Consider the following 13,458-nt stretch of genomic DNA (forward strand, 5'->3'; position numbering starts at 1 on the left):
TAGGTTAAAAAATATTCAAACAGAAAGAAAACAGAGGAAAACAGCATATAAGTGCTTTGTGAACTTAATCTCACAATGGAACTTACTAAAAAAAAGTAGGSTTTTTTGTGATTAAAAAAAGAGACAATGCCTAGCTCCACATTTGACAACCAAAATGTCGGTCTTTCTACCCAGAACAAGAATATACTTTTCCAAGATTATTAGAATAGACTGCYACTGTGAACCAAAAGCAACATTACCCCCACAGTTTAACTTGCTTCACTTAACAATCCTGCAAACGGAAAAAGACACACCCAAAGACTTCCAGCAGGAATTAAAATTTTCCTTTTGTAAACGTGCACCTCCCAAGGATGTCATTTGAGAGATTTTTCAAAGCAAATTTATCCAGAGAAACTAATCTCAACTAAGGTTACTTGGAACTAAACATTGAAAAAATCCTCCTATTGTCCCTCCCCTCATAGTATGGCTTTGTGTAAGAAATTAAAACCTTACCCAGCAGCTATGAAAGCTCCAAGAATGATGGTAAATACACTGACTATAATATTCAGTGGGTACCGTTTCCTGTAGGCAAAAATTGAAACAGTTCACATTTTCATTATTTGAAACAGAGATTAAATGGCTGTCTACCTGAAAAGTGCAAAAGCAATTAATAATCACAGAACATTTAACAGGAGGGCAAAGTCTTGACAGCCTTACAGAAACAACATGATTGTCCCTGTGCCACWCTGTCACATGGCCAAGGCTTGGCCCTGAGAACGGAGATTGAAAAAGCACTGTAAGCGCTCTGGCACTAGATAATTATAAAAGTAGAGATTAAAGGTTTAAAGTAAYAGCACTGAAACACACTAATTTAATGTATATTGCTATTCATAACAGATATATTTCGGAGTCTTCCAACAATCCAATATAGGAAAATTATTGTACATCTCTCATGCAATTTTTCATACTACCTTTGTTGGGGAAGATACCACACTGCACACTGGATTATATTCAAATAGATGCTTATTTTGAAATCAGACTGAAACTTCATACTTGAAAGGGAAAGCATGGAGTTTATGATATTCTTCACTACATCAGTGCTGGTACAGAGCAGTGTAAAGCATACTGTAAAACTATTCTGGTTTTTATATCTACATTTCTTTATTTGGAAGTATCTTAAGTACTCATTTTTTGCACYATACTCCAATATGCCTTACAGACATTCCCCTAGCTAGACTGAAAGAGAAGATCCATCAAAACAAAATGCACAATGGTGTTGAAAAAATGCTCTCAGAGAAAACCTGTGTGTTAAAGGAGSACATCTGTCAACCACTGTCCCAACAAAAAAGCACTGGGCAGACTCTAGATATATTAGGTTTTTATTATAATGACTCTCAAGAGTAACAACTCAAAACTTGACTGTTTCAAAAATCCTAGCATGAGCCTGACACAGACTCTCTAGAGTCTTTTAATTTTCAGCCCTAAGGAAATATACAGTCAGTCTGTACCAGTACAGCATCCTGCTCCTAAGCTTTCCTTTGGTTAGGGTGCTCCTTGCACTCATAGTCTACATTGTTGCTCTCCAACTGAACACACATGATAATCTCACTAACTCACTTTTTTTTCACTTGCTTATGGGAGTCTTCAGGCCAAGAGGGAAAGACAGCTAATTTTGCTTTCCCTGGGAGAACTAAAAACTACAAAAGAATTCCACAGCATCCCCAAATATGAATCACATTGATCAACTAGCTGCTACTTCACCCAAAAGGAGATGACAGTCTATTTGGGAGCTTTTAGAAAAGCTTTCCCCCAACCATCACTCTCGTGTTGCCTGAGTTCAGCATCAGCAAGCTGGTTTTCTCCTTGCGAATTCATCTTAATGCAGCACCTGCCGTGTGGATAGAAGTGTGAAGTTCTAGACAAAGCATGATGTATTTATAGGTCTGTTCCACCAACTAAGTACAACTGAAACTAGAGATCCTGAGAAGCCAGCATATCCTTCTTAATTTCCCTGAAAAATAACATGTCTGTAAGAAAGGAGCTCTGTGACCTAGCAACCATTAGATACAATTTTGCTTCATTAACCTGATATGTTTTCAGACTTGACCCAGACAGCTTCTCTACATAAGCAGACGGTCATGCTATCAGCACTGTTTGGAGACATAAGGATCTGTCTGYTTGAAGCAGTCTGCAGTTTAGGAGCCTCCAAGATGAGACACAAACCACTGAAAGTTGTGTTGGCTTATCTGAAGCCTGCGCAACCGTCTAGAGAATGAGATGTGAAAATGAAAGCAAGCTGATTTTTTTCCTATCAGCAATTTCCTCTTTTTTTTCTCTCTCTCTCTTTTTTTTTAAGAGGAAATGACTGCAACTATGGTGCAAATTCATATGTAGCTCTCATTTATGTGACTGTTCAYGACCACAGCTTCACTGATGTCATAAAAAGAGTTGCAATCCACGACTAATGAGACTTAGAATAGATTTAGAGTAAATGTTAATTAGTTTTATTCTAGTTAGTATAATCCTAAAATTAATATCCATTTTAACATTTAATTTTAGGTATAAAAGTACCATTAATAATAGCAGCTAAATATGCAGGCGAAGAGGTGGAATAAAAAAATTAAACTGTAAGTATCCTGTGCTTYTCTATTCCACATTTATTGGTACAACTAGACATTGCAACATTTTAAATCTACCTGAAACATATATTTCTATGTCTTCAAAAAAGCTATATAAAATCACTTTCTTGCTTTTCTCTATTTGTCAGTAAAAATCACTCATTCAATATTCTGATGAGACGACAAAATCCACATAAATGGACAATCCTTGACACATAATCCATGACAAATAATCCATTTGATATAATCCAAAATAAAGGTATCTTAAATGAAAAAAAAAACCCAAAACAAAACAAAACAAAACAAAAAACAAAAATGATCACCCCAGTATGATGATTTCCAGCAGTAAAGTAAGTGGAATGGCAAACTTCCTGAGCACTGTAAACATCGGCAAACTGTCAAAAAAAACAAAATAAAAAATCCAAGCACAGTGTAAGATTAACAGCATTCTTATGTTCTTTATGTTCTAATTCTTATTTTACTAACCAGAGGATGGAATAATTAGTCCAACAATAAGAAACCAAAACAAATACCAAGTCACTCAGCACATACATAAAAATGTCAGTSTGACATTAGATGCACATTAGACAACCAAATAATTGAAAGATAACAAGCTTTGCCAATTTGGAAACCAGTGCAACTGGCTATGTTCTAAAGGTGCCTCTGCATTAGTGAAATGGAATGTAATAAGTATTTTCTACCAAGCATAACCCCTATGAAATAATTCTTTCTGAAAAAATTCAAGGGCAGAATTAAATAAAAATTATTTMTATTGTAAACTTAAGAGGACAGACAATAAATCTATCTCTGCAAACATGTAACAGAAATAAAATACAATGAAAACATGCTTAATAAACAAACTGTAGCTTCAAAAAAGTGAAATAAATCCGTGACAAAAAATAAGAGGTAATATAAGAAACATGAAAGATGGGACCAGCTGYAACCAAATAAACTGATACTATTGTACAATATATTACTGATCTTCATGAAGTAATGCAGTTGTAAACCTTTCTGAGTAAGAAAGGACTTCCATCTGACACTTTGGAAATGTCACAGTATGGCCATACGGWCCAATTAATTCCCTGCTTAAGATAACTATTAATCATTGCATTAATAAATGGCACAAATCCTAACACACAGTTTAATAACTTTACAACAGACATTTTGAATTTAGGCATAGGACCATCTACACCTTCGAGAACCCAAACAAGGTGGAGAATTCCATAATGTAAATAAGTGTCATTCATCGTAACAAAATGCAGTGTAACGAAATGTTAATTGTAGAAACACTGGAGCCATTTCTGTGTTACAACTATTGAATCTAGAAGAGATATACCAGCCACAGGAGAGAGAGAACGTGCATTTATACACMCTACTAAACATTGAAATTTATAGTCAGAGAAAATGGAAAGAAAAAGCCAGTTTTTACAGGATTGAAATTACTTTCATATTCACAATGGCAAAGTGCTACTAGGGACAGTACTACCTAAGTCATTATGTCCACTTCAGGGGAACAACTTGAGAACATATTCAACGAAGAGTTGCAGAGTCAGGTGTCTAGTGYTCCTAGCTAGAGAATATTAATTCTATAGATAAAAAGAAATGTAAACAAACTAAAAGTAATTCGTTGGGGGACCTCATCACTCTCTACAACTCCCAGAAATGAGGCTCTGGTGTTCCTACAGTGAGAGTGTCAGAGCCAACGGCCTTAAGCTGAGACTGGGGAGATCCAGACTGGATATTAGAAAAAAATTGTCACTGTCAGAGTGATCAGAAATTAGAGTGGACTGAACAGGGAAGTGGTAGASTCACCAACCCTGACAATTGGATCTGGCACTAGATGATAAGGTTACTGGTCCASGTTTACTGTCCTAATGCTGGGTTCATGGTTGGACCTGGATGATCTTAAAGGTCTTTTCCAACCTTGACAATTTTTATCATTCTGTGATTCTATTTTCTTTCCCAGCATCTGTCTCATAATTAMAAAATGTAACAATCCTGCAAAATTCTGTTTTGGTTTAGCTTAGCACCAAACCCTAGGGAGACTGCAATGACACAAAAAAACACCATAATGGTATCTTTCAGTCCTGGTGCAGCCATCATGCTTCTGTGCTCCTATTCCACAGAAAATACAGTCATTCATTCTATTACAGCACACATCTACATTATTTACACCTTTTTAGCACTCGYATGCAAGCAACTCTCATGGGTCTACGCTTTCAGACACACAGGAATTAAGGTATCCTTCAGCAATGCTCCCCAATTATCTGCTTTTGGTGCTCAGCAGGGCTAGGCCACCACCACTACCCCATTACACTGCAATATTTTCATCTTTTGGCGATTCCAAAATGCCTGCCATGACATTATGGTACAAATACTGTCCTAATGCTTCTTCCTTCAGAAACATCTTACAGTTTTCCAACTCTCTGGCTAGGACACACAGGAAAAGCTGGACACTTGGGTTTGAGGAGAAAGTGAAAGCCCTTTCATGGTCACATGGGAATATTGTGATTTTATGTTAGTATGGGTCTGGCTAACCTCCCGTGAAAGAAGTAGACAACTTGCAAACAGATCAAATGATTGGGTAAAAATTTCGTAACAGTACCAGGAATTTAGACGGACAGGCAGACAGAGAGCACATGAATTTAAGACCCTTGAAAATACTCTTCTTTAGTGGTTTTTTTTTTGACACCACAAGAGAAAAGGGCAAAATCCAAATAGACTACTTAAAACTTCCATTTACTGTACCTGAGTTTTCTGGTACTTGATAATCCACTTAAGTGGTTTCCAATATAAATCAGAGGCAGAGGAAACAACTGTGATAAAATTAAAAACACAACTCAGATTATTATGTTTAGAAGTACTGTTGAGAAATTTTACGTAATACAATTTGATACCTGCAATATCACATGTACTTCTAGCAAGACAGAGGGGTTTTTTTAAGAGGAAAAGAATATAACTATGCTACAAACTCATCTGCAGCTATGTGATCGTTTATGACCACAGCTTCACTGATGTCATTAAAAGAGTTGCAGTCTATCATTAATGAGACTCAGAATAAATTAGAACAAATGTTAATCAGTTTTATTCTAGTTACAACAATCCCCAGATAATACCCTGATTAATTAATAATAAATCATATTATTTATATTAATAATATAAMTTTTAACATTTAATTTTAGGTATAAAAGTACTATTAATAACAGTAGCTAAATAAGCAAGCAGATAGGTGGAATAATAAAATAATAAACTGTAGCTGCTCTATTCTGCATTTATTAATACAGTTATACATTGCAACATTTTAGATCTACGCAACAAATTATACTATCTGGGATACTAGAAAGGTAAGGTAAGTAGGAGTAAATTAAACTTTACCTTCACCAGCTTCAAATATTGACACTGACTTGCACAGAAGCATATGGTATATAACACAATACAGAAAAACAGTAACAGAATTTCAGAGCCTTAAGAAAACGTACAAGGAGCCATGGATCCCCAGAATAATCAGCTGCAATTCAAAGCTATTAATTTTCCTGTTACAGAAAAATTACAGAACGGGTAAGGTTGGAACCTGCAGAAGATTTAAAAGTAATCAGTGGGGACAAAGGTAGTGTGTACATTTGGCCCCATTCACTATCAGTCAAGAGCAGCTGAGATGACAGAAAGACAAAACAGATCCTCTGTCCTAACGTGTAATAGTACCTCTTGTTCCTACACAGGAATACTTCAGGGGATACTGAGTTTGTCAAAAACTATGCATTCTCAAAATTTTGCTGAAAAAGCATACAGAGGAGCAGGCTGCATTTTATGTGTGTTAAAAATTCTGTAAGTCTTTCACAGCAAGAGAGRAAAAAAGGTGAAGTTAACTGATAGTCAACTGAAGTTAACTTTTAAGTGAAAGTCACAGTAAAAGTAAATTGGACTATAAAGAAAGCAGTAGTACAAGTAACAATGAATATTCAGCCTGTCGATATAAGTTTGCAAAACTTTTGTAATGTATCTTGTCTGCAGATTTTTGTTTWGAATATTTTGGTTTATTTCATTTATAGGCTGAAAACAGAGCAGATATTATATCATCTTTCCTCTGAAATTTGTGCCATTGTAAAGACAAAATTACAACATYCAGCACAACAGTAGAGATCAGTGAATCATTTACTTTAAAAGGGTCAGGAACTTTAAAGCTTCCTCACTAAAATGAGTATTTCACTAATTTAAAATTCTAGCTGAAAGCATTGAAGACATAAACCAGTTCAGGAGAGAAAAGTAATGATTATCTTAGTGTCAAAGCAGAAGTTGACAAAAGGATAAGGAGTTGATCTAAGGGTTCCTTAAAAAGTAGGGAAATCAGTGATGAGCAATCCAACTGATTCACTATGACTAGTCAAATCCAGCASTACAAGCAATATGCAATTCTGGGTGCTAAAATGCTGACTTTTCCCAGCCTATCCAATGAAGTCTTCCAAATAGATGTTACTAGGATAAAGAAAATGGGTGCTGTATTTTTTTAATGCCTTTGTGCTTAAGTTAAATTGAAGACAACAGCAGAGAGAGAGAGAGAGCACTGTGGGACTGGGGGGAATGGAGGGAAGAAACTTCTCAAGGTCTCAATAAGTTGTCTACATGTGGAACCCAAAGCTACCTACTGGGAAACCTTCTTTCTCATTCTAAATAATAATGAATAAAGAAGGATAGTCCATTTTATGAATGATATCACAGATTTTACTCCAAGACTTATACATTTAGAAATGCCAATGATTTCAACACGCATTAAGAATAAACATGTCCGTGACATCCATTGTACACCTCATACTGATAGTAAGACAAGATTCTGCAGTAGAAATGCTGGCCTGAAAAGCTATAATATCCCTGCAGCAGGGCTGGAAACTCTCCCTGTGTCCCTGAGCAAACATGACTGATATCCTGCAACAAGACATATACACATGGACTAATGCATCAAAGAAACACTCCAGCAACATTGCACATAGATGCAAAAATCTTCGTAGTCATTTCATGTCTTAGTTCCTAAACTGAGGTAAAAGCAGACCTTTCCACATTTGCTTTATTCTGCTTCTTTGGACCATACACATTCATGGTCTGTATGATGCAGCTAGTCATTACCTAGAGCATTTTCAGTAGGCATTATTTTAGCCCCTCTTATGGAATATAAATTTTACACTGGAAGCCAATTGTTATTCAGGTTTTTCATCTAGCACGYTATTTTTCTATTGTTTTATGACATGCTCCATTCGTATTTCCAAGYGGCCTTTCTCCCTTCCTACTGTGTTCAAAAGTCTTTCACAAACACATATCTTCATTGATCCCACAGAGRCTATATCCAGAAAAACACTTCAGGAATATGAAAGAGTTCATCCAGCTGTTTGAAGGCAAAGCACCCTTCCCATGTGCTGTATAATAAAATGGCACCAGATTTTGCTGCAACCAGCCCAAATGCATAGAATATTGCAGAGAAATTAAAATTATCAAATTCATCTCTAAATGAAACAATGATACAAATAATTTCATTTTAAAAATAAATGCAAATATTTTTCTTGTTTCCAGAAGAAAGAATGCAGCTGTAAAAAGTAACTCTTTCCTATTAATACCAGGACATATGTAATCCTTACCTTCACAGGTATACTTTTGTCAAAATCAGGGAAGTGAACAATCTTAATTAGTTTTGACACATACAAGATAAGTATAGTGACTATCATCTAAACAAAAAGAAAAAAAAACAAGAAATCATGTAAACACAAAATTGTGATGTATGAATGAAAAAACCGCCTCAAAGACAAAATCTTATATGAATTTGACAAATGTATTTTATGTGTTTCTCTAAAATAAAAACACGGCATGCAATTAATAAACTAAAATAATTCCACTCTTATCAATTTTTCCAGCTATTTATTTAAAAGTAAAATACACACATATATTTTACTATCCTAAAGAAAATTAGCAGCASTCTGTGAAAGAATGTATGCTGAGAAGGAGCTGAGAAAATAAAACAGGACATAGTCCCAGATAAACCACAAAATTTTTACTCAGAAAGTTGTTTAGTCTGCAGAATCACTCATARAGCTTTTTTTTGGTAGTGAAAGATGAAGTTGTGCATTGATCAGTGTATTTAACAACATGAGGAAGAAATAGTAAAGATGCAGGCAGAATGAAGAAGATCTGAGCTATAATACATCATAGGCATAATGCGGTCGCCAAGGAGTCAAAAATAAGGCTCAAATTTTCCTAATACAAAAATACAGTTAATCGACTGACTAGAGGATGAGGCAGAGTCATGTTCTGCAGACTAAAGCTTTATACCCTATTATATGCACTTTACAAAATGTTCAGGGAAATCTTGGAAGGATTAAAAAAAATGGAAATGCCATTAAGTCTTAGGTTCTGCAAAGAACACATGAATTATTAGCACATTTTCTAGTCTTTCACTGAAACATGATCTGTGGTTTGTGGAGCAGTCTGGATGTGTAAAAGTCTCTCTCAYACATCACAAGGTCTTTACAAGACATTTACTCTCTCCAATACCAAACAGCAGAGATGCCAGACTTGCAGTATCCTGTTTTCAATTCTTCCTCACTACCTTCTGGCATGCAATCTTGGCAGAAAGTAAAGTCTCTATAAAATGTATTTGCCTAAACAACACCTGCTTCAAGGCTCAATCTTTATCAGTGATCCYTCCACAGTGACGCATTCTTCTTTATGGACCCAGTTCACAATCATTTGAACTTTGGTTTTACTATAATGCCTCCTAGCAACAAAAATAATAAAAACCACTTCTGCCTCAATACTGCAAGCTTACCCATAGGCAATTAAAGCAATAAAGAATCAAAAYTGTGTGCTGGTCCTACCGGAAAACAGCTGGGAAATGGGGAGAGAGTTATGAGGAAATACGTGGTACAAGCAGAGGCAATATCTTTGCATATGTCCACAAATGCTCAAGGATTCTCACAGGATGTATGCACTTGCTAGGACAAAGCTGGACAGTTTTGAAGACCAGATCTCTTAATTATTGAAGTTTACAAGGAGAAATAAATGGCATTCCAGTCCTTTATGACTTTACAAGCTTAAAGTTGCCCGTTTTCAATTTAAAAAAATACAGTTCCTTACATGGCATCTAATCCAGAAGACAAGCAGTTCATAATAACTGTGATTTTGCCCCTTAGATCTACCTCTATTATCATTAGTTTAACTTAAAAAATAATGAATACTTTTAGTATGCTTTACTCGTGAACATACCTGTCCAATTCCAAGAAACATTGGTGATGGGAAGCTGAAAAGCATGAACAGATATTTAGTACTGAGGAATGGAAAAAAAATTATGAGAAATAAAAAGATTTAATTCCAAAGTCAACAACTGAACACAARGATGACTGACCTGTGTTTCAGAAAAGCTCAGGATTGACTACACTTACTGTAGTAGCAGTATTTTATTTCTGCAGTCCAAATAATACAGGCCATGCACAGCTGATCAATTCTGAACTGATAGTTGTTTGGGGAATATTTGTAAGTGAAAGTAACACACTTASAGAACTCTTAACGCATCATTTCTTGAGTATCCTCACATATACATTATAGACCCTGAGATGGGAYAATAACTCATCTGACTAAAGCTCTTTTAAAGCACTTGTTCTAACTTGGAAGCGTATCTCCACAGTACAAACATACTRGCAATGTTTTTGTGAAAATCAAGTTCTTAAATAAATGTTGTAGAAACATCTATTGTTTTCTAAAGCAGCTACACTCCTGCCATAACCTTTCAGATGGCTTCAGCAGAAAGCATGGATGGAATCATACAGTGGTTTAGGTTGGAAAGGACCTTGAGGATCATCTAGTCCCAAACCCCCTGCCATGGGCAGGAACACCTTCTACCATTCCAGGCTGGTCAAAGCCCCATCCAGACAGGTCTTGAGCACCTCCAGAGATGGGGCAGGCACCCACAACCTGTCAGGGCAACTTGTTCTGGTGCATCATTATTCTTACAAGAAAGGATTTCTTCTTCCTAGTATCAACCTAAACCTGCTCTCTTTCAGCTTAAGTCCATTCCCATTTGTCTGATCACTATGTGGCCTTGTGAAAAGTCCTTTCCAAGCTTTTCCCTTTARGTACTGGAAGGCCACAATAAGGTATTCCTGGAATCTTCTCCAGCTGGACCACCCTGTCTCTCTCAACCTGTCTTCCCAGGAGAGGTGCCCAAGTCCTGGTATCAGCTTAGYGGCCTCCTCTGGACTAGTTCCAACAGATCCATGCCTTCCTCATGTTGGGGGCCCAATACCTGGATCCAGATGGGYTCTCACCAAAGCAGAGGGGCAGAATCCCCTCCCTCGACCTGCTGGCCATACCTCTTCTGATGCAGCCCAGGATATGGTTGGCTTTCTGGGCTGCAAGCACACAGTGCTGGTTCATAATAAGCTTTTTGTCCACCAGCACCCCCAAGTCTTTCTCCCCAGGACTAGTCTCAACCCACTCTCCATTCAGACTGTATTTGTGCCTGGGATTGTCTTGATACAGGTGCAAGACCWTGTACTTGGTCTTGCTGAACTTCATGACATTTATAGAAACTACYGTACTCCTACCTGTTGTGCTGAGAAATGTACATCTCAAATGAGCACAACTGGGATGGGARCAAAGCATTGGCAAAAGAAACAAACATGCTGAATCACAGCAGGAAGGCCAGGAGAGCACTACAGTCCTAACAGAGAGGTAGGAGCAACCCATGTGAAAAGAGATTCAGGGAAACAGAGGTAACGCGGGGGGAGGGGGGAGGAAGGGAAATTTTAATCATATGACACATAAACTGTCATTTGTTTAGTACTTACAGGTACTCCATTATAAAAATTGAGAGATCACTCATCTGTTCTACAAAGATTTCTCCAGACAGCTGTGATTTGCAGAGGCCTAAGTATTTCAAGCAATGCTCCAAGATCTTTGCACAAAACTTAGGCTTACTGATTATCTTGATTATCTCACAGAGCTGTTCTACATGTAYGCCCGTGACTTGCAGGGAGTGGCAGGTTGTTGGATAAAGGCCACTATAAACCAAAATCTCAACGTGCACCATGTATAATCTATKATATTATATACAGCTACTATGTATTCAAATAGCACTGAATATTAGAAAATGACAGAATTTGGTTAGTTAAAAAAATAAACTTTTTTCATTTTGTCATTTCTTTTTCTTATTATCATTCATGCTGAGCTAAACCATAGCAAAAACAGAGCGAAGATTTTAAGAGAAACATACTAATGGAGAGAAAAATYGCAGTCACAGGACAGAGAACCATAGAATATCCCGAGTCAGAAGGGACTCAAAAGGATCATCAAAGTCCTACAAGTACAAATCTATGTCAGAAAAAYGTGAATTGGTCATAAATGCTCAGGTTCCTCTACTTCCCACAACTGCAAGACTAAGAGTAAAATGCAAAGTGTAAGAGGTCTGCAGTTAATGCATTTGCTTTACACCATGTAGAGGAGGCTAATTATCACAATGATTCCACATGGGAATTAGCGCTATAAAGTGAAAGACGGAATCTTTCCGTGTTTTTATGATTAAGCCGTTTTACGACGTTTACTTTTAATTTCTGGCTACCTCAGAAAGAAAAGTTGCTGGCAGGAAGATACTGTTTGGCAGGAACACTTGGCTTTCCCTCACGGTTGTCTGAGGTGGTGCGATCCCCTGGGAATAGCGATAAGCTGTCCTGAGGGACAGACTCGCCTGTCGGAACTGTGCCTGCYATCGGGCGGTGCTGCAGATCGGTACATAGTGGGCACAAGTGGGGTCTGAAACTGGAGAAATCGGCCCGGTTCGCAGCACATTACCCACTAGCTGGCAGCCTGGGACCCGAGCCGCACGGACGCCCGCGGGTCACGCCAGAGGGAAGGGGAACGRGAGAGGGAACGCTTCCCCGCTGGGCAGGGGCAGCTTGGCACCGCCTGGCACCGCTGTACCACCACCCGGGCAAGGGCAGACCCCCCGCCCGCTCCGCCGCTCACCTGTAGGCGCTGAGGAGCGACTTGTTCACCAGCACGATGAGGAAGGAGCACGTCCCGTAGAAGAGCGCCGAGAGCACCCTGGGCAGTGCCGGCGGCTCGGCGGCAGCGTCCGCCTCCTCCTCCGCGGCCTGCCCTGTGCTCATGGCGGTGAGGAGCGGCGGCGAGGAGGGCCGCACGGCGGGCTGCACCAGGGCAGCTGTGGGGCCGTCGCTCCTCCTGCTGCTTCTGCCCGGCCCGTCCCCGACCAGCGGCGGCGGCGGGACCCGGGCGTGGCGGCCCCGCGGGCGGGACTGGAGTGGCGCCGCCTCGCCTCGCCTCGCCTGCGGGGGGCGCTGCCGGGACGGGGCCTGCGGGGAATCCCGAGCGCCTCAGCACCATCCCCGCCAGCATCAGCATCCGGCACCACCCTGCCGTGGGATAAACCTGCCGTGGGATAAACCTGCCGTGGGGATAAACCTGCCGTGGGGTCAAACCTGCCGTGGGGTCAAACCTGCCGTGGGGTCAAACCTGCCGTGGGGTCAAACCTGCCGTGGGGTCAAACTTGCCGTGGGGATAAACCTGCCCCGGGGTCAAACCTGCCGTGGGGGTAAACCTGCCGTGGGATAAACCTGGCGTGGGGATAAACCTGGCGTGGGGATAAACCTGCCGTGGGATAAACCTGCCGTGGGGTCAAACCTGCCCCGGGGTCAAACCTGCCGTGGGATAAACCTGCCGTGGGGTCAAACCTGCCGTGGGATAAACCTGCCGTGGGGATAAACCTGCCGTGGGGATAAACCTGCCGTGTGATAAACCTGCTGTGGGGATAAACCTGCCGTGGGGTCAAACCTGCCGGGGGTCAAACCTGCCGTGGGGATAAACCTGC

At 39.5% G+C, this 13,458-nt stretch overlaps 1 protein-coding gene across 2 annotated transcripts in view; it reads right to left on the reverse strand.

Moving 5' to 3' along the window:
• SLC35D2 (solute carrier family 35 member D2) overlaps positions 1–12,860 on the reverse strand; it is a 33,341-nt gene extending 20,481 nt beyond the window's left edge. For both annotated transcript variants that reach the window (XM_057384553.1, XM_057384562.1), the window contains exons 1-6: positions 12,597–12,860; positions 9,843–9,876; positions 8,222–8,308; positions 5,346–5,413; positions 2,921–2,992; positions 493–561 (exon numbers count right to left, since the gene is read on the reverse strand). In XM_057384553.1, coding sequence (XP_057240536.1) covers positions 493–561; positions 2,921–2,992; positions 5,346–5,413; positions 8,222–8,308; positions 9,843–9,876; positions 12,597–12,739 — 473 coding nt within the window. In that variant the 5' untranslated portion in view covers positions 12,740–12,860. The remainder of the gene's footprint in view (positions 1–492; positions 562–2,920; positions 2,993–5,345; positions 5,414–8,221; positions 8,309–9,842; positions 9,877–12,596) is intronic.
• Between the last annotated feature and the right edge of the window lie 598 nt (positions 12,861–13,458).

Source organism: Malurus melanocephalus, unplaced genomic scaffold, assembly GCF_030028575.1.
Source record: "Malurus melanocephalus ecotype Western Australia unplaced genomic scaffold, MMel_1.1 scaffold_15, whole genome shotgun sequence".
Lineage (NCBI taxonomy): Eukaryota > Metazoa > Chordata > Aves > Passeriformes > Maluridae > Malurus > Malurus melanocephalus.